This window comes from Borostomias antarcticus (genome assembly GCF_949987555.1).
Source record: "Borostomias antarcticus genome assembly, chromosome: 10".
Lineage (NCBI taxonomy): Eukaryota > Metazoa > Chordata > Actinopteri > Stomiiformes > Stomiidae > Borostomias > Borostomias antarcticus.
Window position 1 is genome coordinate 28,361,495 of NC_140243.1, and position 26,873 is coordinate 28,388,367.

General features: G+C 50.5%; 3 protein-coding genes across 3 annotated transcripts in view; 2 read left to right on the plus strand and 1 right to left on the minus strand.

Moving 5' to 3' along the window:
- The window catches only part of LOC311314370 (sperm-associated antigen 1-like), a gene marked incomplete at its 5' end in the record, with an annotated part of 23,747 nt that extends 15,342 nt beyond the window's left edge, over positions 1 to 8,405 (minus strand). Inside the window, 9 exons of the mRNA XM_084444706.1 lie at positions 458 to 557; positions 2,728 to 3,174; positions 4,708 to 4,810; positions 6,055 to 6,161; positions 6,605 to 6,735; positions 6,942 to 7,063; positions 7,568 to 7,684; positions 7,937 to 8,096; positions 8,266 to 8,405. Of these exons, the coding sequence (XP_084300832.1) occupies positions 458 to 557; positions 2,728 to 3,174; positions 4,708 to 4,810; positions 6,055 to 6,161; positions 6,605 to 6,735; positions 6,942 to 7,063; positions 7,568 to 7,684; positions 7,937 to 8,096; positions 8,266 to 8,405 (1,427 nt within the window). The remainder of the gene's footprint in view (positions 1 to 457; positions 558 to 2,727; positions 3,175 to 4,707; positions 4,811 to 6,054; positions 6,162 to 6,604; positions 6,736 to 6,941; positions 7,064 to 7,567; positions 7,685 to 7,936; positions 8,097 to 8,265) is intronic.
- A 2,952-nt stretch (positions 8,406 to 11,357) lies between these two features.
- On the plus strand, positions 11,358 to 14,190 carry fbxo43 (F-box protein 43; the record flags this gene model as incomplete). Its single annotated transcript, XM_084444707.1, has 4 exons — positions 11,358 to 12,814; positions 13,038 to 13,140; positions 13,555 to 13,737; positions 13,942 to 14,190. The coding sequence occupies 4 exons, from the start codon at positions 11,358 to 11,360 to the stop codon at positions 14,188 to 14,190; spliced, it is 1,992 nt and encodes a 663-aa protein (XP_084300833.1).
- Positions 14,191 to 15,101: 911 nt separating this feature from the next.
- The window catches only part of rgs22 (regulator of G protein signaling 22), a gene marked incomplete at both ends in the record, with an annotated part of 25,888 nt that continues 14,116 nt past the window's right edge, over positions 15,102 to 26,873 (plus strand). Inside the window, 14 exons of the mRNA XM_084444708.1 lie at positions 15,102 to 15,111; positions 15,194 to 15,222; positions 15,377 to 15,439; positions 15,615 to 15,779; positions 16,000 to 16,085; positions 17,193 to 17,735; positions 17,893 to 18,057; positions 18,339 to 18,559; positions 18,721 to 18,845; positions 20,579 to 20,680; positions 24,395 to 24,589; positions 24,751 to 24,843; positions 26,116 to 26,285; positions 26,428 to 26,590. Coding sequence (XP_084300834.1) covers positions 15,102 to 15,111; positions 15,194 to 15,222; positions 15,377 to 15,439; positions 15,615 to 15,779; positions 16,000 to 16,085; positions 17,193 to 17,735; positions 17,893 to 18,057; positions 18,339 to 18,559; positions 18,721 to 18,845; positions 20,579 to 20,680; positions 24,395 to 24,589; positions 24,751 to 24,843; positions 26,116 to 26,285; positions 26,428 to 26,590 — 2,130 coding nt within the window. The remainder of the gene's footprint in view (positions 15,112 to 15,193; positions 15,223 to 15,376; positions 15,440 to 15,614; positions 15,780 to 15,999; positions 16,086 to 17,192; positions 17,736 to 17,892; positions 18,058 to 18,338; positions 18,560 to 18,720; positions 18,846 to 20,578; positions 20,681 to 24,394; positions 24,590 to 24,750; positions 24,844 to 26,115; positions 26,286 to 26,427; positions 26,591 to 26,873) is intronic.

Consider the following 26,873-nt stretch of genomic DNA (forward strand, 5'->3'; position numbering starts at 1 on the left):
TCTATTGCTATAATCTGTATTTGTATTCTGCTGCTAGCGTTTTTGAACTACCTAAATAAATCCATGATGAATAAGGAGGAGTATTGCGTAAAGGCTGGTTGACTGCACCACTGTATCCAGTCAGCATCTAGTCACTCAGATACATGGTGGAGGAAGGTGGTGCTTGTGCTCTTCTGCTTCACTGCACCACTGTATCCAGTCAGCATCTAGTCACTCAGATACATGGTGGAGGAAGGTGGTGCTTGTGCTCTTCTGCTTCAACCTTGTACTGGGGATGGTGGGGGAATGATCTTCAACAAACCAATCCATTGATTGATTGACTGATTGATTGATTGAAGGATTAATGGATTGATTGATTGATTGATTGCTGGATTGATCTATCAATCCAGAGCGTGTGTGTGTGTGTGTGTGTGTGTGTGTGTGTGTGTGTGTGTGTGCGTTCTTCTGGGGTACTCACTTTGTGCAGTCCTGTATGCAGTCTTGACTGTTGCCATCTTTAAGGTAACATGCTGCTCTGTTAGAATAGAGAATACACATGTCCTCTGGGCTATCGATACCTACAGGACATAAACACACACACACACGCACACAGACACACACACACACACACACACACACACACAGACAACAACAACAACAACAACTGTTAGAGAGGCACAGCTCAGATCTGATCGGAGTGGGCAGGAGAACCGCTCAAGTCAACTGTGTTCTGGTGTGTATCAGGAAGTGTGTATCCATCGTGTTGTGGTGTGTATTAGGAAGTGTGTATCCATCGTGTTGTGGTGTGTATTAGGAAGTGTGTATCCATCGTGTTGTGGTGTGTATTAGGAAGTGTGTATCCATCGTGTTGTGGTGTGTATTAGGAGGTGTGTATCCATCGTGTTGTGGTGCGTATCAGGAAGTGTGTATCCATCGTGTTGTGGTGTGTATTAGGAGGTGTGTATCCATCGTGTTGTGGTGTGTATTAGGAAGTGTGTATCCATCGTGTTGTGGTGTGTATCAGGAAGTGTGTATCCATCGTGTTGTGGTGTGTATTAGGAAGTGTGTATCCATCGTGTTGTGGTGTGTATTAGGAAGTGTGTATCCATCGTGTTGTGGTGTGTATCAGGAAGTGTGTATCCATCGTGTTGTGGTGTGTATTAGGAAGTGTGTATCCATCGTGTTGTGGTGTGTATTAGGAAGTGTGTATCCATCGTGTTGTGGTGTGTATTAGGAAGTGTGTATCCATCGTGTTGTGGTGTGTATCAGGAAGTGTGTATCCATCGTGTTGTGGTGTGTATTAGGAGGTGTGTATCCATCGTGTTGTGGTGTGTATTAGGAGGTGTGTATCCATCGTGTTGTGGTGCGTATCAGGAAGTGTGTATCCATCGTGTTCTGGGGTTGGTGGAGGCTGGTGGGGGTGGGGCTTCGGTGTGAGACAGCTGGAACATGTCGGTCAGGCGAGGACAGGGTTTTAATTTCAGCTTTTTGGGAAATGATGACATATTATTCAAATATCTCTGTGTTACCAAAGCCTGTCCAAATAAAGGTGGTGGAAAAGCCAGTTTAACCTGCGAGTGCTCACACACACGCTCACGTGAGCACACACACACACGCTCACATGAGCACACACACACACGCTCACGTGAGCACACACACACACACACGCTCACGTGAGCACACACACACACACACACACACACACACTGCCTGGTCTAGCCTATTTGTCATTTTGAATACCAAATGCTGACTCCCAGGTCTGGGTGAGGTATCATCGTCTTGTCTCACTGTAACTAAAGCCAGACAGACAGATATGTCATATAGAGGTTTATGACGAGCTCACTACGCCACTTAGGATCAAGCCGGCTTAGGGACGATGGTGTAACTAGTTGATCTAGTCTGCCAGGAGTGAAGCGCGGTGTAGCAGGCTACTAACAGCAGAGCGCAGGTGGACTGTGACTGATGGTCACTTTCACACGGTAGGCTAGGGGGAAGGCTGGCTACAGGATGACCACGCCTGAGATGGATGGTGGGAGTGAGAGAGAGATTGAGATAGAGAGAGAGAGGGAGGGAGGGAGAGAGGGACAGAGAGAGTGGGCAGCCTTGGTGCCAGTTCCTCTCCTCAGTCGGAGATTTACAACTGCAGTCATCCAGATTCAATTTCACAGTGAGTGGTCAGAAGTCATGTGACCCGGAGGGAGCCGAGCTGAGAGGCTTAAGTTGAGGCAGAAGCTCAAACAGAGAGCCGTGGAAGAACAGCCCCACTGTGACGCATCAACAACAGCATGGATATTCACTTTCATTTTGAAATATAGATATATATGGATCGCTATACAATTCGTACTTCATGGAATTGCCGGCCTGAATGCTGTAGTCTAAAATACAACATGTCCAACTGTACTGTGACCAGGATATAATGGTCGGATCAGCTTTACAGCCACAATATGTGATGACCTTTGATTTGCTGTGGCCGCTATCTGGAAACGCAGGCTGTCGTTGGTGGGACACTTAAAAACACAGCTCTGACTCTAACATATGAACGACATGACACTCGCGACTGGACTGAATGGGGTGACTTGTTCGGGGTTAATCGAAAGGAATTTTAACCAACAGAACTATCACATGGAGAAACCCTTACAGCGCTTAGCTCAGCAGAGCTGGTACTAAAATAGCCAGACGAGAGCGATAAAACGACAATCACAACAACAACAACATGAACTACATCCGTATCCTGAGAGAGTACCGTACCTGAGTTGGTGAAGCCGGTGATGGCTTGGGAGTATTTCTCCAGTGCATCAGCAAACTGTCCATCCTTGAAGAGCTGGTTCCCTTCGTTCTTGAGCCTGGCCAGGGGTGGGGGCAAGGCCCCGGCGGGGGCGTCCAGGTTAGGTCCTCCTTCTCCTGCCGTCGGCCCGGCTGCCTTGGCTCCGCTCTGCTCGGCAGAGTCCCTCTTCCCCCCCCGGGCTCCGTTCGCCAGCTCATTGGCCGGAGACTCGTGTCCGCCCGCCGCCTTGTGCTTGTCGGCGCCGCGGCCCCTGCCTCTGCGCTGTCCGTGGGCGCCGCTGGCCTCGCCGTGCGGGCTGCCGTCCCCTCCGCTGTGGGGCTTCCTCTGCGCGTTCCCCATGTCTCTCCTCTCGGCAGGAGCAGCGCAGCTCTCCCCTCCCACAGCAGGCTGGCCGCGCTCCGCCGGGCGAGCTGCGAGAGCGAGGGGGGGACACGCCCACAGGACGCCGTCAGAGCTTACGTCACGGTGGGGGGAGGGGTCGGTGCAAAGCCACTTGAAAGGGGGAGTTCCAGGAAGCCTCTCTCACTGGTGCTGCTAGGGGAGTGGGGGTGGGGCGGCAGGAAGCACATTCTAGGGATTGTCAGGCTGCCAGCGGGGCTAGGCCAAGGCGAGCCGCTTCCTCTGAACAGGGGGGTGTGCTAGCAGGGCTCGCAGGGGTGGGGAGGCGCTAGTAAGGTACTGTAGAGCTGTGGCGCTGCTACACAGACCTGTCTGACACACAGCCTGTGGAGGCTTCCCCAAACCAATCCGCTCCATTAGTAGAAGTGATTATTCTGCTGGATTAAACAGACCAATCCCTCCTCCGGGCGCTTAAGAGTGGGGGATTGAACGATCAGAGCAGGGCCAACTAAGACATTCCCATTCCCCGCCCCTGTGTTTAGCATACCCATCGGTGTGGTTGCGCTGGTTGTCCTGCCCTACTAAACTGTGGGGCAGTTTACCACAGCCATGGCAGGCAGCGGCAGTGGAACTCCCCTTTTTCAAGTGGCTTTGCACCAACCTCTTTGGAAATAATGACTTTGCTTCAAAGAGAATAAGCTCTTTGTTGGGTTGCTGGTTGGCCGTCGGGCTGGGGATCAGGCCCTACGGCTGAGCTGATTAAGAGCTTGCTAGTCTGTTTCTCTAGGGAGTAAAAGAACACCTATTTCAGGTCCTGGTTCAGCCAAATGAAAACATAGGGTTTATAGTGTGAAGAAGACAAGGAGGTCCATTCATTAGAATCTTTTGATGTTAACAAGACAAACATCCTCTTCAGTTGTTGATAGACTACACGTAAATCTCCATTATGTTCATATTATGCGGTTGTCTTTACCTGCTGTGGTCTGTTCATTCAATTACTGTGTACCTTTCTGAAAATATGCAGAGAATCCTGTTGGACTGCATAGTGCTGAATAATGAATGAATGCATGGTATGATTTAAACATGAGTGCACAGGGATTCACTGACTGATCAAAGCACATTTACTGTGAAGTGAAATATCTCTGGTCAGATGTCTTATCTTTGAAGCAAACAAATTATTTCCAAGACACGGCTGCCCGAGGAGTCACCTAATCAAAGTCTAATCTAATCAATAAGCTAATAAAGTCAGACTAATGAAAGGAGGGCCAGATCAATGCTAACCAGCAGGGAGGTGAAGGCTAGCCCTGTGTCCCAAACCTGCGCCTTCTCCCCCTGTACACATCCCCACACCCCTGCGTGGATCTGAGGAGGGATGGGGATTGGTGAATAAACCTACTTACCACAGTCCAGTGTTTCAGGTTTCTGCAGGACAGTGGACAACGGTAGCCTGGCTTCCCCATCCTGATCGTGTGGTCTCACGTTCCGTTTCCCTCCACTTGCAAACTGGGTCTGGCGGTGACAGGCTAGGACAGCGGCACACCTGAGAATTAGGCAGATGCAGGGTTGGACTGATCACTCGCCTATTTGCTCTACCTCTCTCTCACCTTCCTCTTCCTCCTCCACTTCCTGGATCACCATCTTCTTTCCTTTCACCAGACGACCCCCTGCCCTCTCGCTCATCTTCTCATTCACGTCTTTCAGAAGTTTCTGTATAAAGAATGGGAATGATAAAAACAAGATCTTAAATTGTTATCTTGCTTTTTTGCAGAGGAGAGGTTCAATGATAAGAATGATTTCACATAAAATGTAGAACTTCCCAAGTCTTTTTGGATAACTATTATAATCCATTATTAACTCATTGGACAGAATTACCAAATCTACTTAATTTCAGGCAACAATAAACATATCTAGTGGACAAATTGGGGTACTGACGCTGTCATTTTGTGGAGGGAAATCATTTGCTTCTGATTCTCATGAAAGTGCAGTAATGAGGCATACTGTACAGTACGTACACGGGAAGTGAGGTTCTGTAATGAGGCATACTGTACGTACGCAGGCGGTGAGGTTCTGTTAATGAGGCATTCTGTAAGTACGCGGGCGGTGAGGTTCTATAATGAAGCATACTGTACATATGAGCGGTGAGGTTCTGTAATGAGACATACTGTACATATGGGCGGTGAGGTTCTGTAATGAAGCATACTGTACATATGGGCGGTGAGGTTCTATAATGAAGCATACTGTACATATGGGCGGTGAGGTTCTGTAATGAAGCATACTGTACATATGGGCGGTGAGGTTCTATAATGAAGCATACTGTACATATGGGCGGTGAGGTTCTATAATGAAGCATACTGTACATATGGGCGGTGAGGTTCTGTAATGAGACATTCTGTACGTACGCGGGCGGTGAGGTTCTGTAATGAGGCATACTGTACGTATGGACGGAGGTTCTCTAATGAGGCATACTGTACGGGCGGTGAGATTCTCTAATGAGGCATACTGTACAGGCGGTGAGGTTCTGTAATGAGGCATACTAAACGGGCGGTGAGGTTCTCTAATGAGACATTCTGTACGTACGGGCAGTGAGATTCTCTAATGAGGCATACTGTACAGGCGGTGAGGTTCTGTAATGAGGCATACTGTACAGGCGGTGAGGTTCTGTAATGAGGCATACTGTACAGGCGGTGAGGTTCTCTAATGAGACATTCTGTACGTACGGGCGGTGAGGTTCTGTAATGAGGCATACTGTACGTACGGGCGGTGAGGTTCTGTAATGAGGCATACTGTACGTACGGACGGTGAGGTTCTGTAATGAGGCATACTGTACGTACGCGGGCGGTGAGGTTCTGTAATGAGGCATACTGTACGTACGCGGGCGGTGAGGTTCTGTAATGAGGCATACTGTACGTACGCGGGCGGTGAGGTTCTGTAATGAGGCATACTGTACGTACGCGGGCGGTGAGGTTCTGTGGTTCCGCCTGCAGCACGGCCCTCAGGTTCTCTGCTGCCGGCTGATAACGACCCAGCTGCTGCTCCACAGTGGCACAGCGGAGCAGGGCTGGTGAAAGAGAAGAAGAGGTTTTTTTATTTATTGTTTTTATCCCTGTCTGTTTCAAAAGCCTTTAAAAGTTTGCCCATCCGAAGCCATTACTACAAAAGAGAATACATTCTCCGTCAACTCTGCCTCGTTAAATAAGGGTTAAAGTGTATGTGTAACGGGCTCCTGTTGTAATTAATTTTATTATTGTAAATTATTGTAATTTTTGTCATTTGTACATTTGTAACTGAGTATTAGAGTTTACAGTATCTGTATCAAGCATAATCTTGGAGCCGGCAGCAACATTTCACTGTCACTGTACGCCGTACATTACATGTGACGAATAGAAGAAATGTTGAATCTTGAATCTTAAATGTACCATGTATCCTAATCAAAATGTGATTACAGTACATCATTAGCTCCACCCCAGTCTTTATGAAAGATCTTCATGATGAGCACCTGACCTTTCATGTTCCTGGGCTCCAGCTGCAGGACCTTCTCACAGTCCCTCAGAGCGTTGAACCAGTGCTGCAGCTGGATCTCTGCCTGGGCCCTGTTGTTGTAGGCGGCCACGGTCGGCAGCAATGACACACTCCTGGAATCATGGACCGATGGTAGAAACACACTTCAACACTAATGCTAAAGGAGAAGACGTACAATATAGAACCTCACTTCACAGTCTCTGAATTCAGAACATCGGGGTAAGTATCTTGGTAGTGTTTTTTTGTATTGATATTGTTTGTTTGCTATTGTATCAAAGCGATAGTGTTGGACATCCTCAGAATGTGGGAACAGCCTGACCTTGTGTAGAACGCTACTGCCTCTTCAAAGTCATTCGCCCTGAAAGCCTCATTGCCTTTGTCCTTCTCACGGTTCGCAAGCATCACCTTCTCCTGGTTGGTCAGGGCTGCCAAACATACATTCTGTCAGCCCCGCTCAGAGAGAAGGGCTTAGATCACAGAAGGTAGGAAGGAAATACACACTAACTTACCGGTTGCATTTAGTTTAGTCTTGATTTTGGGATGGCCGGAGTTTATAACAGTGCGGGAGTCATTCTTGGTTATGTTCCCATCAACTCCAGCACATTCCTTGTCAACATTGAACCTGTGATACAGATGACAACATGTCTAAGAGATTGGAGAATAAATGAACAGTTCCATTGCCCTACCCAGTGCAGTGCACCCCACATGAATATAACCAAGCAGGAGAAGACATGACTCACTTGTCCCACTCTCTGTAATCTCGAGGAATAGCCCTCTTTGAGTTATTCTTTGGTCCTCTTGAAACAGCAGTCTGTAATTGATCTCAGTGTAAACAGCAGTCTGTAATTGATCTCAGTGTAAATTCTATCGTGGACACAGCAGTTTTCCCACCCTGAATAAGACTATTGTAAAAATGGTTCTGTATGTTAGATGGAAAGACATTACCTGACTGAGAGGAACAGAACAGTTGGAGCCACGAACTGGAGGCATATTTTCTGTGTCAGAGAACATTGGTTGTTGCTTCAGCTCCATTTCAGTCTCTTTGGCTTCATTCTCCCACATCTGAGACAGTGAAACAGGTATGGATGGATACTGTTAGTCAACCAGAATGTTTAGGGTATAGGTAACTAAGCACTGCCAAAAGGACATATCTCCATGTCTTACTGCGTTTCATTGAACTTGTACCTGTGTGTGTGTGTGTGTGTGTGTGTGTGTGTGTGTGTGTGTGTGTGTGTGTGTGTGTGTGTGTGTGTGCGCGTGTGTGTGCGCGCGTGCGTGTCTGTATTTGATTTTCAAATGGAGGAGGATGAGTACCTTCAGCTCATCATTGATCTGGCTCCATTCATCTTCAGGGAGACTCAGAGATGTAGCTACCGGTTTGTCCTTCCGGAGCGCTCGGCTCTTGGGCTCCAGCCTCTCCAGGCGAGTCTCACAGAACTGGATCAGGTGGGGATAGATGCCCTCATCTCCAGACCTAAGTGGTTGACACAACGCATAGTAATTCACTAAAACAACTTTCTACTACTGGCAATGCAATACGAGAAATTCCGTCACCACTGGCACTGTCTGTTTGACTCTAGATAGTCTAGAAAACTAATCAGACATTCAAGTGTTGACTGAGTAACTTATCTAGCTAACCTCACCTGAGCACCCTCAAAATCTTCTCCAGATACTTCCCATCAGTACATGTCTCAATGTAAGCGTAGTCCAGGTGCTCCACTGGGACCTTCCCATGGTCACTGGACTCTGGGCTCAACAGGGAGGAAACTATCTCGGCACTCATGGCTGGAATAGTATGAAAGAAATGCAGGTTTAGGTGTGTAGGTTTAGGTGTGCAGGTTTAGATGTGTAGGTTTAGGTGTGCAGGTTTAGGTGTGCAGGTTTAGATGTGTAGGTTTAGATGTGCAGGTTTAGGTGTGCAGGTTTAGATGTGCAGGTTTAGATGTGCAGGTTTAGGTGTGCAGGTTTAGGTGTGTAGGTTTAGGTGTGCAGGTTTAGGTGTGTAGGTTTAGGTGTGCAGGTTTAGATGTGCAGGTTTAGGTGTGCAGGTTTAGATGTGCAGGTTTAGATGTGCAGGTTTAGGTGTGCAGGTTTAGGTGTGTAGGTTTAGGTGTGTAGGTTTAGGTGTGTAGGTTTAGGTGTGTAGGTTTAGATGTGTAGGTTTAGATGTGCAGGTTTAGGTGTGTAGGTTTAGGTGTGCAGGTTTAGGTGTGTAGGTTTAGATGTGTAGGTTTAGATGTGCAGGTTTAGGTGTGTAGGTTTAGGTGTGTAGGTTTAGATGTGCAGGTTTAGGTGTGCAGGTTTAGGTGTGTAGGTTTAGGTGTGTAGGTTTAGATGTGCAGGTTTAGGTGTGTAGGTTTAGGTGTGTAGGTTTAGGTGTGTAGGTTTAGGTGTGTAGGTTTAGGTGTGTAGGTTTAGATGTGTAGGTTTAGATGTGTAGGTTTAGGTGTGTAGGTTTAGGTGTGTAGGTTTAGGTGTGTAGGTTTAGGTGTGTAGGTTTAGGTGTGGTAGCCAGCAGCTAGTTAGCTACTACATAGTCAAGAATTGGGGGGTTAAAACGTCAGATGAGGCCAGAGCCAGGGTACATTCGCATGATATTATATTTTAACTGTTTGACAACCATTTGACAGCTGATCGGAGTCACATTATCACGGAAACTTTCAGAGAAAGAAACTAGTGAAACTACTTCAATTCATTTAACTTTCTACCTAAAGTTACCTTGATTCAAAAACATGAATAAATAAATATAAAGCAAGACGGCGTTACGTTACCTGTTTACTAACAGTTTACTAGCAGTTAGCCCGGAGCTAAGCTCACAACTCCGACACACGCGTTGAGTTGCTATGGCAACACGTTTCCTGGCCAGGGCACCGGAAGCGAGGTGACGTGAGCCGGAAGCGAGGTGACGTGAGCCGGAAGCGAGGTGACGTGAGCCGGAAGCGAGGTGACGTGAGGACGGAGTTAGCAAAATTTCACATTCACAAATCCAAATTTACTAACTCTAAACCCCTGTTCAAAATTCTAGAAAATGAAACCAAACAATACATAAAGACTATTTTTTTCCTCCAATAATAAGAAGGCTACGAAGACAGTGCGTTTGTGCACCTTCTTTGTGTGAAAGGCTTGATATATGTACCCTGGCTCTTGTATTATTTTTAAATTTGTTTTATTTCATTCTTTGTATTGATTGATTGTTGCTAATTTGTATTGTTTTGTACTGTACATTTTGTACTGTTTTGTACCTTGATTAATAAAGATTTATAAAAAATAAAAAAAGAACAAAAAAAAAAGACGTGAGGACGGAGCCCGGAAGCGAGGTGACGTGAGCCGGAAGCGAGGTGACGTGGGAACGGAGCCCGGGGTTCCCGGTTGGTCGCTCGAGTTTGCACCAGATTTGAAACGTGGCCGGTGTTCCTCCCTCTCCAGACAGAGGGAACGGGTGAGAGAACCTTGTTGAGGGAACCTGCTCTTTGAGGGACTGCTCTTTGAGGGACTGCTCTTTGCTCCATGCTGATGGAAGCCTCATAGTTCTCTCTTTAGGGTAAGTTAGCAACTGTTCAATCAACCCGCTCAAAAGCGTTGTTAGCGTAGTATCGCGATAGTAGCTCATATATAATGACACGCAGAGCTACATTTCAGGACAATGCAAACAATCATGTGCATCTTTTCAGTAGTAACGTGTGTTCTTATTTGGAATGCATACATGTATATTGCATGTGTTGCTAAATGTTGATGGAAAACTAAAATGGTAGCTAGTCTAATGTTCACCTAAACAAGGTTGCTTTCTGCGTTGAGTAAGAAACATTTGACAAACATTCAATATAATATTGCTACTGTCCTGCAAATGCATGCACCGTTCTGAAATGGTCCACGGTCTCCAATAGCCCTTTAGAAACTATAAAACTATAAAGTAGTGAAATCCGAGCTGTCCACACGCTAATGGCGGCGCAGTGCTTCCAGCGGGCTGATGAGACGGGATCAGCCTTCAAGCTCTCTCCATCTGACGGGAAAGGCTAGTTCCCATAAACGCGGACGTCTAGGGTTATTTTTGGGGTTAAGGGTTACGGTTAGGGCTGGGTTAAGGTTAGGCTTTATAACCTAAAGGGATAAATAAAGTTATATAGTTATATAGTTATATAAATGTAGTTATATAGCTTCAGGGTTAAGTAAGGTTAAGGTTGTTGTTAGGATTTGATCGGTCTCTGCGCTTATGGGAACTAGCCACCACCGCCAGCTGACTCGGTTTCTGGCGGCCACAGACACGTTTTGGGCGCGCGATGAGAACAGTAGCCATGGGGATGCCACGCGCATAGAGAACAGTAGCCATGGGGATGCCACGCGCACAGCTCTCATTTGAAAAGAGCGGGGGATTTAAATGCATCTTCCATCACGCGCTCACATGGCAACGGTAGCCTATCAGCTGTGCTGTGGTTGTTTATATACTCTGGGCCATCTGCTCCATTCGAGTTGATAACCTGTCAAACTGGTCACAGCTGTGTGTTTCATTTTCTCTGTTCATCAAAGTGCGTTGAAGTTAATGGTCATACTACTATGAATTAGCTAGTCTAGTGACAGAATGATACACTAAGCAGCTAGTCTGAACTATAGTTTATACTGTGGTACAGCTAGACAACTGTGATTGTAGCTAACTTTTCTTTGTCTCCTCCCAGTTAAGTTCAAGGGATCCTGCTACCACTTGGTGAATAGATCCAGTAACCTGCTTGGAGGAGAGAGAATGGCACAAAGTCTGGGTTCAGATGTCCAGCTCCAGACCTGCAAGAACAAACGCCATGGACGCTTCGACGACAGTGGATACCGGGAGTTATTCCGCAGCCCTGCGAAGGAGATTGGAGCCAAATATGACCCATCAAAGTCTTTTTGTGAAGACGGGTTTCATGAAACTGCCAAAGAGAACCTCCAGCAGCGACGTGAACCCAGCCTCACTCCAAAAAAGGACCAAACCCATGAGCCTGTCAGGAGTACAGAGGGAGACTCCAGGAAGGAGCAGCCCTTGTCCAGTGGCTGGTGTGAAACTCCCAAAGTATCCAAGAGGGATGCCTCCTTCAGGAGACGCCTCCTCATGTGTAAATCTGTCACGGAGGGTAAAACTGAGATCAGTAAAACACCAGTCACCAAACGGGCTGAACCCACAGTTAACATGAGGTCTAAGAGTGGCAGTTCCAGTGCCTTCCTTGACTCTCCAGACGCCATGCTGATGGGAGCTCTGGCCACCAGCACTTTAAAACCCGAGGAGGCGTCTCTCTCCAGTAGGAAAAGGCGCCTCATGTTCTCTCAAGTGAAAACCTCAACCCTAGAAGACGGTAAATGCAACATCACCGGCTTCCCTAGTTTTGACGGCAGTGTTTCCGCGTCGCTCTCGGACGCCTACCTCAACGAGAATATCGTCTCCTCTGACCGCCTCACCGCCGAGATGCTAGAGACGCCACGTTACAGGTTCCTGCCGTCATCGGCGAAGGAAAGCTTCCGGACGCCGGTCGATGCGGCGGACCTCCCGGAGAGCCCGTGCGTCCTCGGCGCGTCCCCGTCTGCGACGCCCGACCCCAAACACGACGCGTCCGTGTCCGAGGAGGACAGTGGCTTCAGCTCCCTGGCCCTGGATAAAACCCAGGACTCCTCCGTGGACCACGACGGCTCCTTCCAGGAGCTGCTGCTGCCGCCGCCATCCTCCATGGGCAGGGGGACCCCGCGGCCCTCCGAGTCGAGGAGGAAGGCCAGGCTGGAGCGCCAGCGAAGGCTCTCCACGCTGAAGGAGGGCGGCTCCCAGTCTGAGGAGGAGGCCAAGAGCACCAGGGGGAGCCACGTAGAGAAGACCCAGACCAGCCACGGGCCGCAGGAGCAGCATCGTCTCTCCAAGGAGGACGAGGTCTTCCTGACTCCCCTCAGGACATCCACCGACCGGCTGCAGGGCCTGTCTCTGACCCCGGCCCTGCAGATGGTCCACGCCATGAGCCTGAGGAGTGCCAGGATGACACCGGAGCAGACGAGCTTGGAGGAGCTCGTGAGGGTGACGGAGACCCCCGAGCCCTTCAGGACCACCATGCCCCTGGCCGGGCTGATCGGCCGGAAGATTGGCCTGGAGAAGGTGGACATCTTCACAGAGCTGAAGAAGAAAAACCTGAGGCACATCCTGGCTGTGGTTCTCCATCAGTTGTCCCCTGAAGATGTCTACAGGTGAATATGCTTCTAATAAAATGTCTGTACCTTCTTGTACTGTATTTGTGTTTTAGGACCCCCTTGAAAATGAGATGATACATCTCAAGGGGCTATCCTCAATAAATTCAACTCATAAAATGGCCTAAACGGTGTGCCCTCTGGTTGTATCCAGTGGTCCGGTTAGCCCTCAAACCCATAGCATGGTGCATGTTCTTTAAATTGTTTGTGTTGTCCTCCACAGATTTGGTCAGGTTTGCACCACTTGGAATGACATCATCCTGCAGGACAAGCTGGCCCATCGTAGGAGAAGACTTCACCTGAAGGAGGTGAAGATTGCACTAGAGGTGAGGAAGAAACGCAAACCTAACCAGTTGTTGTTTAGGCTGAATCATTCATTCATTCATCCTACTCTTAGTTTGTCTTGTGTTGTGTACATAATGAGTATGACTCTCTCACTGTTGGGGTTGGTTCAAGACCAGGGGTGAAAATTAACTTTTTGGCTCACGGTGAGTCACCTGCCAAGGGGACTGTAGATGAAAAAATCTACCGGCCAAGTATATATTTTTTTCAGATAGCCTTCCCAAATCTAGTTGCCAATTGGAAATTTTACCTGCATTTGGCCGGTGGCAGGTGTTACTTTTCAGCCCTGTTCAAGACCCATTCTGAAAATGTAGGCCTATGCAGTCGACTGGCACACAAGCATCTGCTAGATTATTTTAATTGACTGACTCTGCCCTTCCGGGCTGTTTGTGTTGTAGCTGGGCAGTGTGACCCGCGTCCCCGATGCCGAGACCAGGTTGGCCCTGTTGAGCAGGTCAGCGCTGCGGCCGGTCCAGGCCCAGTCCAGGACCCCCTGCACACCCCAGTCAGCCAAAGGCACTTTAACCCCAGTCGTGCACAGCACTTTGCGCTCAGCCACTAAACGGGAAGAATTCCTACAAGTGAGTTGAACCATTATTGATATTTACTTAATATATTAATAACTACTTGTTTTACGATTTGGTATGGCTCTCTTTTCCCATCCTCCTACTTCACACTCAAAGAAGCTGTACCAGAAGTAACAGATGCAACCAGTCACATTAATATTCATGCACTATTCATATTTTCCTAAACAAATCACAGTTATCTTCTACGTCCCTACCCAGGTGGCCAAAACCCTCTTCAGGGATGAAAGCCTGAAGCCGTGCCCCAGATGCCAGCATCCCGCTCGGTGTCACTCCGTCAAACGCGAGGGTGTGTGTAGCCGGGCGGACTGCAGGTTCCAGTTCTGCATCGCATGCCTTTGTGCCTTCCACGGGTCCAAAGACTGCAGCAGCTGGTCCGCACACCGCCGCATCAAGAAGGATGTGCTTCCTGGTAGTGCTCAGAGCAAGCGCAACCTGAGGAGACTATGAATCCATAGCCTCGCTGACAGGGTGACCAGGACCACCTTCTGGCACCGTGGTGATGGGGCAGAGGGAGAGATGGCCCATAATGCTTCTCTGTAGAAGGATCCTTGTTTGTGTAACTCAAGGTGCACTCTGTGCTGCAGAGCTCATGATGAGAGGTCAAGGCTCTCCATCGTCTCACTGCTGACCTCAGCTGCTACACTGGCCCCCACACCATACTGGCCCCTAGACAACTGGCCCCCACACTACACTGGCCCCTAGATAACTGGCCCCTAGACAACTGGCCCTCACACCACACTGGCCTCTAGACAACTGGCCCTCACACTACACTGGCCCCCACACAACACTGGCCCCCAGACAACTGGCACCCGCACATATATGTGGCTATGATTGTATTTTTTTTTTTCTCTTTGTTTTTAATTCTGTTCCTTTTATGTGTTTTTAATCATGAATCTGGGAGGCCGTGACAGGGATGCAAATCAAAGACATGAAATTGGCATCTGGATTGGCTCTTCTTGCACATAACTGATGTACAGAATGTTTCTCTTATCTGAACTTGTTTCTCGAGGTTTTATCAATGGCTCTTTGTATATATTGTTTTATGTCAGTGCCTGTACAGCTGTTTTACATTCTTTTAAATAAAGGTTCTTACTCACGAAATTACTTGTCAGTTTTTCCTCATCTTGTGCAATTTGACACAGCGCTTCATTTCTTACCCCATAGCACCATCTAGTGGTTAGTCTGTCTTTGAACAATAAATGTTTTATCCGCTGGTTTCAACTTGTAGCCTACTGCGTTTGAGTTCACCGCCATAGCAACCTGGAAGTGTGTTCACCCCGACCACAATCTTTCTGTTCTCTTCACTGAGCTTCTCCCAAAGATCTCCACTTTGTTACTACTGAAGCATGTGGGGAAAGATGATCACAGGTGAGAGCAGACATATTAGGCTAACAGTTATCTTTCTGTAAATTATTCTGAGTTTGTGAAAGAATGTTATTTTCTCCATTAGATGCCCCTCATCTCACCGCCGACAACTTTGTGAGTAGGCTGATCCATGTTGACTAGTCTATATCTTACAGTAGCCTACTTTTGTAAATATGATTTTCTTTAACCAATGCCATGGTTTGATAAACATAGTCAGTGAACAGGAAACGGATGCAATGTGTGAGTAATGAGACGTGATTATCCACAGGTTGACCTCCTGACCTCTGATAACGCCCTGGTCTACTTCTTCAATGACTTCTTGAGTCTGCCGGTAAAGAGGAGACGTTGTAAATGCTGATGTTTCATAGCTTGATGTCAATGTCTGAAATAGTTTATTTGGGTATTTTTTAAAGAAACCTGGTCTTGACTTTTATTCTTAATATGTATGGGTTAGGTTTAGTGATTTTCTTGCTGCCAGTCACAAACTAATACATTGACCCATGCAGACGTTCCCAGAGCCTCTGACATACAACCAGGAGACTGGTGTGTTTGAGGTGGTCAGCGAGGGGGCAGAGGCGGTCTCCAGGACCATCAGATCTGCCCTGAGACGCTGCAGATCTGCTCCCTCAGAGCTCACTGCCACGGTGTTGGATAACCACTATACCGTCCTCGTAAGTCCATCCACTGAGGTCTGCTGTGTGCATATTAAAATAGGTATTTTTGAGGGATATATCTCTTGATGATTGGTATATCTCTTGATGCTCTCATCAGTGATAGGCTCACAGTCATCACATGATTTTTAGATGCCATGAAATCAAGCACTTGATTTGATCGGTGTAATTGTTTATTATTTCAACATGAAGAGATAATGATGAATGTCTTAATCAACAGTGCTTGGACCGAGAGCAAGGATTGCAATGGATCATCAGAGAAAGACTACCATTTTTTATTCAAAGTGATTGCTACGTTGAGTACAGGTAATCGCCCTGAGACTTGTTGAAGTCAAACTGTTATCAGTACAGAGGTCATTCTACCTGTTGGAGCTTGTCTTTATAACTCTTAGATTCGTGTTGTCACTTGATCTGGCTCTGTTGACTTTGGCACCTCCACAAACAGAGTTAAGTTGGCAAGTTTCACTCACAGACTTTACTCATATTATAATATAATATCTATATTGTAGTGCTGTAGTACTGAGAAAGCTTGTATCTAGAGACAGACAGGTTGTTAAATAGACTCAGTAAATGTGATTAACAGGTTGTTAAAGCAGTCTTGGAGCGGACAGTGTGTAGTAGCTGTGTGTGTCAGGTTAGTGTGTGTGTCAGGTGAGTGTGTGTGTCAGGTTAGTGTGTGTGTCAGGTTAGTGTGTGTGTCAGGTGAGTGTGTGTCAGGTGAGTGTGTGTGTCAGGTGAGTGTGTGTGTCAGGTGAGTGTGTGTGTCAGGTGAGTGTTCCCTGTGACCTGACACGATCTGGCGTGCAACACAACCTGCCTCGGCCTACTTCCTGTTCATCTAATGCCACATACATCAAGGGATGTGTGTGTGTGCGTGCGTGTGTGTGTGTGTATGTGTGTGTGTGTGTGTACTTGTGTGTGTGTGTGTATGTGTGTGTGTACCTGTCCTGATCAGATCAAGTGACTGATCTACCTCTCCCTGTCACACTTGTTAGTTTTGCCCGCCAGGCTCGCTGGGTAACTGTATGTCTGCATGGTATGATCCGATGTCTAGATGGTATGATCCGATGTCTGGATGGTATGATCCGATGTCTGGATGGTATGATCCGATGTCTGGATGGTATGATCCGATGTCTGGATGGTATGATCCGATGTCTGGATGGTATGATCCGATGTCTGGATGGTATGATCCGATGTCTGGATGGTATGATCCGATGTCTGGATGGTATGATCCGATATCTGGATGGTATGATCCGATGTCTGGATGGTATGATCCGTTGTCTGGATGATATGATCCATTGTCTTAGGCAGACCACTCGATGGCAAACTGGGAGATTGAAAGCAGACATTCACTGTGATAGTGTTATGATCCTCCTGTACGTTGCAGCTCTGTTCTATGATTGTCATTCACAGGCTGTGGAAGCTGCTCTCTCAGAGGCACCCCAGCTGCCAGAGGCGGAGGGGGCGTGGTGTTGCCCCCCCACAGGCTCCGCCCCCTACCCGAGAAAGAGTGGAGGGGGAGCCCAATTACCCCCCCGCCTACCTCACAGAGCCAGCAGCTACACAGCACTGTGGCCTGTTAGAATGCGCGGCTGCCAGTGTGGTGCAGGCGGTACTCAGAGATGTGGGGACAGAGATGGGCAGCAGCTCCGGCCTATCAGAGCTGAGAACAGGGACCGCGTGCGACCGCTTTAGCCAATCAGAGAGAAGAAGCGGTCTTCACACAGCCGGCCCCTGTGAGAGGGGCTCTGGATCAGGGGAGGGGGGGCGCGGGGGGGGTGCAGAACAGGAACATGACCTCCACAGCGGGTTCCAGAGTTGTGGTTTCCATGGCAGTGGACAAGGCCTTGAGGAGTTGAAGGAGTTCTTACAGGGGACGACTGGGGCGGGGCTGCTGGACCTCTGGATGGACATAGAGAGACTGAGCACCCTGCAGCGTGGAGAGAACAAAAACAGGTAACCATCAGCCACACGTTCTGGGTCCAGGTTGTAGTTTTCGGGGCGATTTGGGATCCTTGGTTGTGTTTTGAGATGCTTAGTAGGACCCTGGTCCCTCTTAAACAATGACGGGGACAGGATGGCGCTGACCGAACGCTGGCGGTCCCTGTGACAGACACGTGGCCCTGATGAGGCAGCGCTACCTGCTGAGCGCCGGCGGCCGGGGAAGGCTGAGTGCGGAGCTGCTGTCCAGGCTGGGTCTGGCTACCACCCCCTGCTGGCGGGAGGAGAAACTGCAGCGGATCCAGCCCTGCGTCACACAGGCACTGCTGCGCTACTGGTGAGATGGCATCAGGGGACGCCCCCACCCCCACCCCCTCCACACACACACACACACACACACACACTAAACATTCATGACTGGTGTCTGATTTGTTTTTAAATGCTCAGGTATGTATCATAGTGATTAGCAGTGTTACTTGGATTAGTAAGTATGAGTAAAATAAGGAAGTAAAATGACTACTACTAGACTACTAGACTACTAAACTACTAGACTAGCGGTGTTGTTGAGCTGACCGGGTCAGCGGACCCTCCTGGTGTGTGTGTGTCCGTGTTCTCCAGGGTTCCCCGGTTCTGGTCGGCCCAGTCTGCGGGGTGTGAGGAGTCTGGTCTGGGCCTCTGGGAGAAGAGGCAGCTCCGCCCCCCCGAGGGGATCGACCCCAGCCCCCGCTACATCAGCCTCCACCCCCTCCGACCCCTCACCTGCACCCCCGCAGCCCTCCGCCCCGGCGCCCAGCCGCAGGTATGGGGTCACAGCAGGGTCACGGCAGGGTCACGGCAGGGTCAGTCGGTCTGCAGCCGGCGACACTCCTCACCGAGTCATGAAGTCTTCAGAGATGGGTTTATAGTAAGTGTGTGTGTCTGTCGCTGTGTTTGTGTGTGTGTGTGTGTGTGTGTGTGTCGCTGTGTGTGTGTGCGTGTGTGTGTGTGTCCTATAAGCCAGGGGACAGCAGTAGCAGCAGCCCTGTGCTGGGAGGCAGTCGGATGGAGCGGATGCTGCAGGCTCTGGATGTGGAGTCCAGGGCTGGTCACTTCTTCACCAGCTTCTGTGAGCGCTCTGGAAACCAGGTAGCCTGACCAGCGCTACCTCTCTCTCCGATGACGCGCTGGAATCTGTCTTCTGCCCATAGAGGGATGTGGGGGTTTGGGTTGTGTGTGTGGTATCTCTGGGGGGTTGGGTTGTGTGTGTGGTGTCTCTGGGGGGTTGGGTTGTGTGTGTGGTGTCTCTGGGGGGTTGGGTTGTGTGTGTGGTGTCTCTGGGGGGTTGGGTTGTGTGTGTGGTATCTCTGGGGGGTTGGGTTGTGTGTGGTATCTCTGGGGGGTTGGGTTGTGTGTGTGGTGTCTCTGGGGGGTTGGGTAGTGTGTGTGGTATCTCTGGGGGGTTGGGTTGTGTGTGGTATCTCTGGGGGGTTGGGTTGTGTGTGTGGTGTCTCTGGGGGGTTGGGTTGTGTGTGTGGTGTCTCTGGGGGGTTGGGTTGTGTGTGTGGTGTCTCTGGGGGGTTGGGTTGTGTGTGGTATCTCTGGGGGGTTGGGTTGTGTGTGTGGTGTCTCTGGGGGGTTGGGTTGTGTGTGTGGTATCTCTGAGGGGTTGGGTTGTGTGTGTGGTATCTCTGGGGGGTTGGGTTGTGTGTGTGGTATCTCTGGGGGGTTGGGTTGTGTGTGTGGTGTCTCTGGGGGGTTGGGTTGTGTGTGTGGTATCTCTGAGGGGTTGGGTTGTGTGTGTGGTATCTCTGGGGGGTTGGGTTGTGTCTGGTGTCTCTGGGGGGTTGTGTGTGTGGTGTCTCTGGGGGGTTGGGTTGTGTGTGGTATCTCTGGGGGGTTGGGTTGTGTGTGGTATCTCTGGGGGGTTGGGTTGTGTGTGTGGTGTCTCTGGGGGGTTGGGTTGTGTGTGGTATCTCTGGGGGGTTGGGTTGTGTGTGTGGTGTCTCTGGGGGGTTGGGTTGTGTGTGGTATCTCTGGGGGGTTGGGTTGTGTGTGGTATCTCTGGGGGGTTGGGTTGTGTGTGGTATCTCTGGGGGGTTGGGTTGTGTGTGTGGTGTCTCTGGGGGGTTGGGTTGTGTGTGTGGTGTCTCTGGGGGGTTGGGTTGTGTGTGGTATCTCTGGGGGGTTGGGTTGTGTGTGTGGTGTCTCTGGGGGGTTGGGTTGTGTGTGTGGTATCTCTGGGGGGTTGGGTTGTGTGTGTGGTATCTCTGGGGGGTTGGGTTGTGTGTGTGGTATCTCTGGGGGGTTGGGTTGTGTGTGGTATCTCTGGGGGGTTGGGTTGTGTGTGGTATCTCTGAGGGGTTGGGTTGTGTGTGTGGTATCTCTGGGGGGTTGGGTTGTGTGTGGTGTCTCTGGGGGGTTGGGTTGTGTGTGGTATCTCTGAGGGGTTGGGTTGTGTGTGTGGTATCTCTGGGGGGTTGGGTTGTGTGTGTGGTGTCTCTGGGGGGTTGGGTTGTGTGTGTGGTGTCTCTGGGGGGTTGGGTTGTGTGTGGTATCTCTGGGGGGTTGGGTTGTGTGTGGTGTCTCTGGGGGGTTGGGTTGTGTGTGTGGTATCTCTGGGGGGTTGGGTTGTGTGTGTGGTATCTCTGGGGGGTTGGGTTGTGTGTGTGGTATCTCTGGGGGGTGTGTCTACTGTACTGCTGACCTGGAAACAACAGTAGAGCGGATTTATGTGTAATGTAAATGTATCTATTTGGGAAGTTCAAAGTCAAGTGTTCCTGATGTAACAGTGATGGTTAGTGTGTGTGTGTGTGTGTGTGTGTGTGTGTGTGTGTGTGTGTGTGTGTGTGTGTGTGTGTGTGTGTGTGTGTGTGTTCTAGCTGTGGCAGAATGCTGCCCTCTTCTGGGGGGATCTGCAGCATTACCATCAGCTCTTCTACCAGGATGGACTGGACCCCTACAGAGTCCAGAGACTGGCTCAGGTAGGACACACACACACACACACACACACACACACACACGACCATTCAAACACACACACACACACACACACACACACACACACAACCATTCAAACACACAGCCACACAGCCATATACAAACACACATACACACACACACACACACACACACACACACACACACACACACACACAACCATTCAAACACACAGCCATATACAAACACACACACACACACACAACCATTCAAACATACACACACACACACAACCATTCAAACACACAGCCACATACAAATACACACATACACACACACACACACACACACACACACACAACCATTCAAACACACAGCCACACAGCCATATACAAACACACACACACACACACACACACACACACACACAACCATTCAAACACACACACACACACACAACCATTCAAACACACAGCCACATACAAACACACGTACACACACACACACACACACACACACACACACACACACACAACCATTCAAACACACAGCCACATACAAACACACATACACACACACAGACACACACACACACACACACACACACAACCATTCAAATACACAACCATTCAAACACACAGCCATATACAAACACACACACACACACACACACACACACATAACCATTCAAACACACAGCCACAACACACAGCCATATACAAACACACACACACACACACACACACACACGCATGCACACACACACTCACACACATACACACACACACACACACACACACACACACACACACACACACACAGCCATTCAAACACACAGCCATATACAAACACACACACGCACACAGCCATTCAAACACACAGCCATATACAAACACACACACATGCACACACACAGGCACACACACACGCGCGCACACACACGCACACACACAGACACACACAGGCAGACACACACAACTGACTAACAAATGTTTGGGAAGGGAATGTGGTGGCACAAGACAAAAGCGATGGCTGTCAAAACACACACACACACACACACATACACACACACACACACACACACACACACACACACACACACACACTGGGCACTGCACCAGGCATATGGCAGCCAGAGAATAAGGACCCTCTGCAGTAAATGGGGCCTGAAACATGAAGCTGTTTAACAGAGGACCAGAAACACCCGTGCCATGCTGTCCTCCTCACCACACAGCCAGGGGCCAGGGGCCATGCTGTCCCTCCTCACCACACAGCCAGGGGCCAGGGGCCATGCTGTCCCTCCTCACCACACAGCCAGGGGCCAGGGGCCATGCTGTCCCTCCTCACCACACAGCCAGGGGCCAGGGGCCATGCTGTCCCTCCTCACCACACAGCCAGGGGCCAGGGGCCATGCTGTCCCTCCTCACCACACAGCCAGGGGCCATGCTGTCCCTCCTCACCACACAGCCAGGGGCCATGCTGTCCCTCCTCACCACACAGCCAGGGGCCATGCTGTCCCTCCTCACCACACAGCCAGGGGCCATGCTGTCCCTCCTCACCACACAGCCAGGGTCCAGGGAGGTCTGGGGGGGTTATCAGCCCTTCACCAGGGTCCAGGGAGGTCTGGGGGGGTTATCAGCCCTTCACCAGGGCCCAGGGAGGTCTGGGGGGGTTATCAGCCCTTCACCAGGGCCCAGGGAGGTCTGGGGGGGTTATCAGCCCTTCACCAGGGCCCAGGGAGGTCTGGGGGGGTTATCAGCCCTTCACCAGGGCCCAGGGAGGTCTGGGGGGGTTATCAGCCCTTCACCAGGGCCCAGGGAGGTCTGGGGGGGTTATCAGCCCTTCACCAGGGCCCAGGGAGGTCTGGGGGGGTTATCAGCCCTTCACCAGGGCCCAGGGAGGTCTGGGGGGGTTATCAGCCCTTCACCAGGGCCCAGGGAGGTCTGGGGGGGTTATCAGCCCTTCACCAGGGCCCAGGGAGGTCTGGGGGGGTTATCAGCCCTTCACCAGGGCCCAGGGAGGTCTGGGGGGGTTATCAGCCCTTCACCAGGGCCCAGGGAGGTCTGGGGGGGTTATCAGCCCTTCACCAGGGCCCAGGGAGGTCTGGGGGGGTTATCAGCCCTTCACCAGGGCCCAGGGAGGTCTGGGGGGGTTAGCAGACCACTAGGACTGACTGAGGGTCTGGTGTTGTGTATGCGTGTGTGTGTGTGAGTGTGTATGCGTGTGAATGTGTGTGTGTGTGTGTGTATGCGTATGCGTGTGAATGTGTGTGTGTGTGTGTGTCTCTGTGTGAGTGTGTGTGTCTGTGTCTCTGTGTGAGTGTGTGTGTCTGTGTCTCTGTGTGAGTGTGTGTGTGTGTCTTTGTGTGAGTGTGTGTGTGTGTGTGTCTCTGTGTGAGTGTGTGTGTGTCTCTGGGTGAGTGTGTGTGTGTGTGTGTGAGTGTGTGTGTGTGTGTCTCTGTGTGAGTGTGTGTGTGTCTCTGTGTGAGTGTGTGTGTGTGTGTGAGTGTGTGTGTCTCTGTGTGAGTGTGTGTGTGTGTGTCTCTGTGTGAGTGTGTGTGTGTGTGTGTGTGTGTGTGTGAGTGTGTGTGTGTGTGAGTGTGTGTGTGTGTCTCTGTGTGAGTGTGTGTGTGTGTGTCTCTGTGTGAGTGTGTGTGTGTGTGTGTGAGTGTGTGTGTCTCTGTGTGAGAGTGTGTGTGTGTGTGTGTTTGTGAGTGTGTGTGTGTGTGTGTGTGTGTGTGTCTCTGTGTGAGTGTGTGTGTGTGTGTGTCTCTGTGTGAGTGTGTGTGTGTGAGTGTGTGTGTGTGTGTGAGTGTGTGTGTGTGTCTGTGTGTGTGTGTTTGTGTGTGTGTCTGTGTGAGTGTGTGTGTCTCTGTGTGAGTGTGTGTGTGTGTGGCACCCTGGCACTCAGCCTCACTGTCTGTGACGAGGTGAGGACTTTACCAGAACCGCCAGGCCAGTCCCCCAAACAGCAGGAGGGCAGACCCCACACACACACACACACACACACACACACACACTCACACAAACTCTGAATGCCCCCTCGCTAAGCCGAGCCGAGGTTGCCTGTAAAAACAAGTGAGTCAGAAGTCTCTGGTACACAGCAGCGGGCTGAATCAGAACCACCCTGTCCGGTTCTGGCTGGACCAGACAGGAAAACAACCTCATTATGTCACGTTCCTCATTGTTCTGGTCTTCAGAGATTCACAGTGATTCATGGTGACATTCAGAACACATGAGAATGGCATCTGTGGAAATCACGGCCAAACTGACCTTCTGCGCCAAACCACTGACCCGACCAGACCTGCTAACGTTGGTCCACTGGCCCAGAACCAGACCTGCTAACGTTGGTCCACTGACCTGACCAGACCTGCTAACGTTGGTCCACTGGCCCAGAACCAGACCTGCTAACGTTGGTCCACTGGCCCAGAACCAGACCTGCTAACGCTGGTCAATAAACCTTCGTTCAATAAGACGTCTCTTCTCCGTTCTTCTCTTCTTTCATCTCCTGTCTTCTCTCCTCCTCTCCTCCCCTCTCCTTGTCTTCTCTACTATCCTCTCCTTCCCTCTCCTCTCTTCTCTCCTCCTCTCCTCTCTCCTCTCTCCTCTCTTCTCTCCTCCTCTCCTCTCCTTCCCTCTCCTCTCCTCTCCTCTCATCTTCTCTCCTCATCTCCTCTCTCCTCTCCTCTCTTCTTCTCTCCTCCTCTCCCCTCTTCCCTCTTCCCTCTCCTCTCTCCTCTCTCCTCCTCTCCTCCCCAGCTGCTGTACTCCTCCTACCTGTGTGTGTCAGCCAGGTGTTGGGTGGGGGTGTGTGAGGAGAGCAGGGGGCAGGTGCTCCGGTGCCTCAGCCCCCCCTTCGAGGAGCTGTTTGACCGGGTGGAGGAGCACGCGCTGACCCTGCTGCTGGAGCCATGGACCCTGCTGGTGACCAGGGACACAGAGGCATACCAGAGGGTAGGGACCAGGTGACCATCCTGTCACCGCTCAAACACCCAGGCTCATCCGCTGGCATTAGTTGGAAGAATTACAGCATGAAGGCGTGGGTATTGTGTGTGTTTTTCTAATGTCTGTGTGTATGTGTGTGTGTGTGTGTGTGTGTGTGTGTGTTTGAGCAGGTGTGTGTGTGTGAGGAGACGCGGCAGGTGGACTCGGAGCAGTACAGGGAGTTGCAGACTCTCTATGAGCAGGCGGAGAGCAGGAGGAGACAGGTGAGGTGGTCAAGCACAGAACGGTTTAACACTGGTCAGAGAGGAGGACTGGTCAGAGAGGAGCACTGGTCAGAGAGGAGCACTGGTCAGATAGGAGGACTGGTCAGATAGGAGGACTGGTAAGATAGGAGGACTGGTCAGAGAGGAGGACTGGTCAGAGAGGAGCACTGGTCAGAGAGGAGCACTGGTCAGAGAGGAGCACTGGTCAGAGAGGAGGACTGGTCAGAGAGGAGCACTGGTCAGATAGGAGCACTGGTCAGAGAGGAGCACTGGTCAGATAGGAGCACTGGTCAGAGAGGAGCACTGGTCTGAGAGGAGCACTGGTCAGAGAGGAGCACTGGTCAGAGAGGAGGACTGGTCAGAGAGGAGGACTGGTCAGATAGGAGGCGACACAATGAGCTTCACAGCAAGAGGAGGAGGGACAGATCCTACCCCTACATGCTCTAACCTGATGCACCAGATGGTTTTGCATAACCGTCTGGGAACTCTCCGTTGGAAACTGTTTGGAAAAGGGCGGGCACATTCAAAACTACTTGGCAGGTGATTGGATGAACCATCTGAAAAAAATCTGAAACAGTCCATCACACGTTAACTTCAAACGCTCCTCGCTGTCATAAACCCACCCAGCGTAGCTGTTTGTATTTCAAATTCCTCCGAACTAAGGCTGACTGGCGAGATCGTTTTCAGATCGGGCTCAAATGTTTCTCTATGGAGAGTATCCAGACTGATTTGCGAGTAACAGCGTGAGATTGCGACATCAGGATCAAGGCTGTACGATTTACAGAGGGAAGCACAAAAAAAGATGCTCTCTCTCTCTCTCTCTCTCTCTCTCTATCTAACTATCTCTCTCCTCCTCTCCCTCCCTCCCTCCCTCCCTCTCTCCCTGCCTCCCTCCCTCCCTCCCTCCCTCTCTGCCTCCCTCCCTCTCTCCCTCTCTCCCTCCCTCCCTCTCTCCCTCCCTCTCTCCCTCTCTCCCTCCCTGCCTCCCTCCCTCCCTCCCTCTCTCCCTGCCTCCCTCCCTCCCTCTCTCCCTCCCTCTCTCCCTCCCTCTCTCCCTGCCTCCCTCCCTCCCTCTCTCCCTCCCTCCCTCCCTCCCTCCCTCCCTCCCTCCCTCTCTCCCTCCCTCCCTGCCTCCCTCCCTCTCTCCCTCTCTCCCTCCGTCCCTCTCTCCCTGCCTCTCTCCCTCCCTCCCTCCCTCCCTCTCTCCCTCTCTCCCTCCCTGCCTCTCTCCCTCTCTCCCTCTCTCCCTGACTCTCTCCCCCTATTTTTCAGCGGCAGCAGCAGAAGTGCAGTTCCCCTCCTCCGCCACCAGAGGGCCACCGATCTCCCAGCGTCTGGGCCAACGTTCCAGAACGTTACCGTGGCTACCGCCTGGGCTCTCTGCTGCGCCACCACATGGAGCTGCGTCACTTCATGACCTTCCTGCAGGACAACGCCGCCAGGTCAGAGGTCGTTAGGAACAAGCACATACCTGTCTTCACTGCACATTCTAAGGTGTCTGTTTCAGGTGTTTTGTGTGTGTGTGTGTGTGTGTGTGTGTGTGTGTGTGTGTGTGTGTGTGTGTGTGTGTGTGTGTGTGTGTAGTATACACCTGACATGCTGGCTGGACATAGAGCAGCTCAGGAGGACTCCCCAGAAGGACAAGGTCGCACGAGACGAGAAGACCAAAGACATCAAGGCCAAGTACCTCAACAGGAAGTACTTCTTTGGACCTGGAAGCCCCGCCTCCTCTGAGCAGCAGGATGATGTACGTCCTAAGGACCGGCCTAGGATCAGTTTATCTTCCCCATATCCTCACCATATCTATACGAATGCGAAAACTACAAACTGACAAACGTTTGTTTGTAAGAACTACAAACTGACAACCATTAGTATGTGAAAACTACAAACTGGCAAGGGTTCATTTGTAAAAACTACACATGGACAGTATATGAAAACTCTATAATTGCAAACCATTACCATGAGGCCAGATCAAGGCCTTCAGGCGGACGCTCCCTCAGGTCCTGCTGACAGCCCTGACAGCTGGGGGG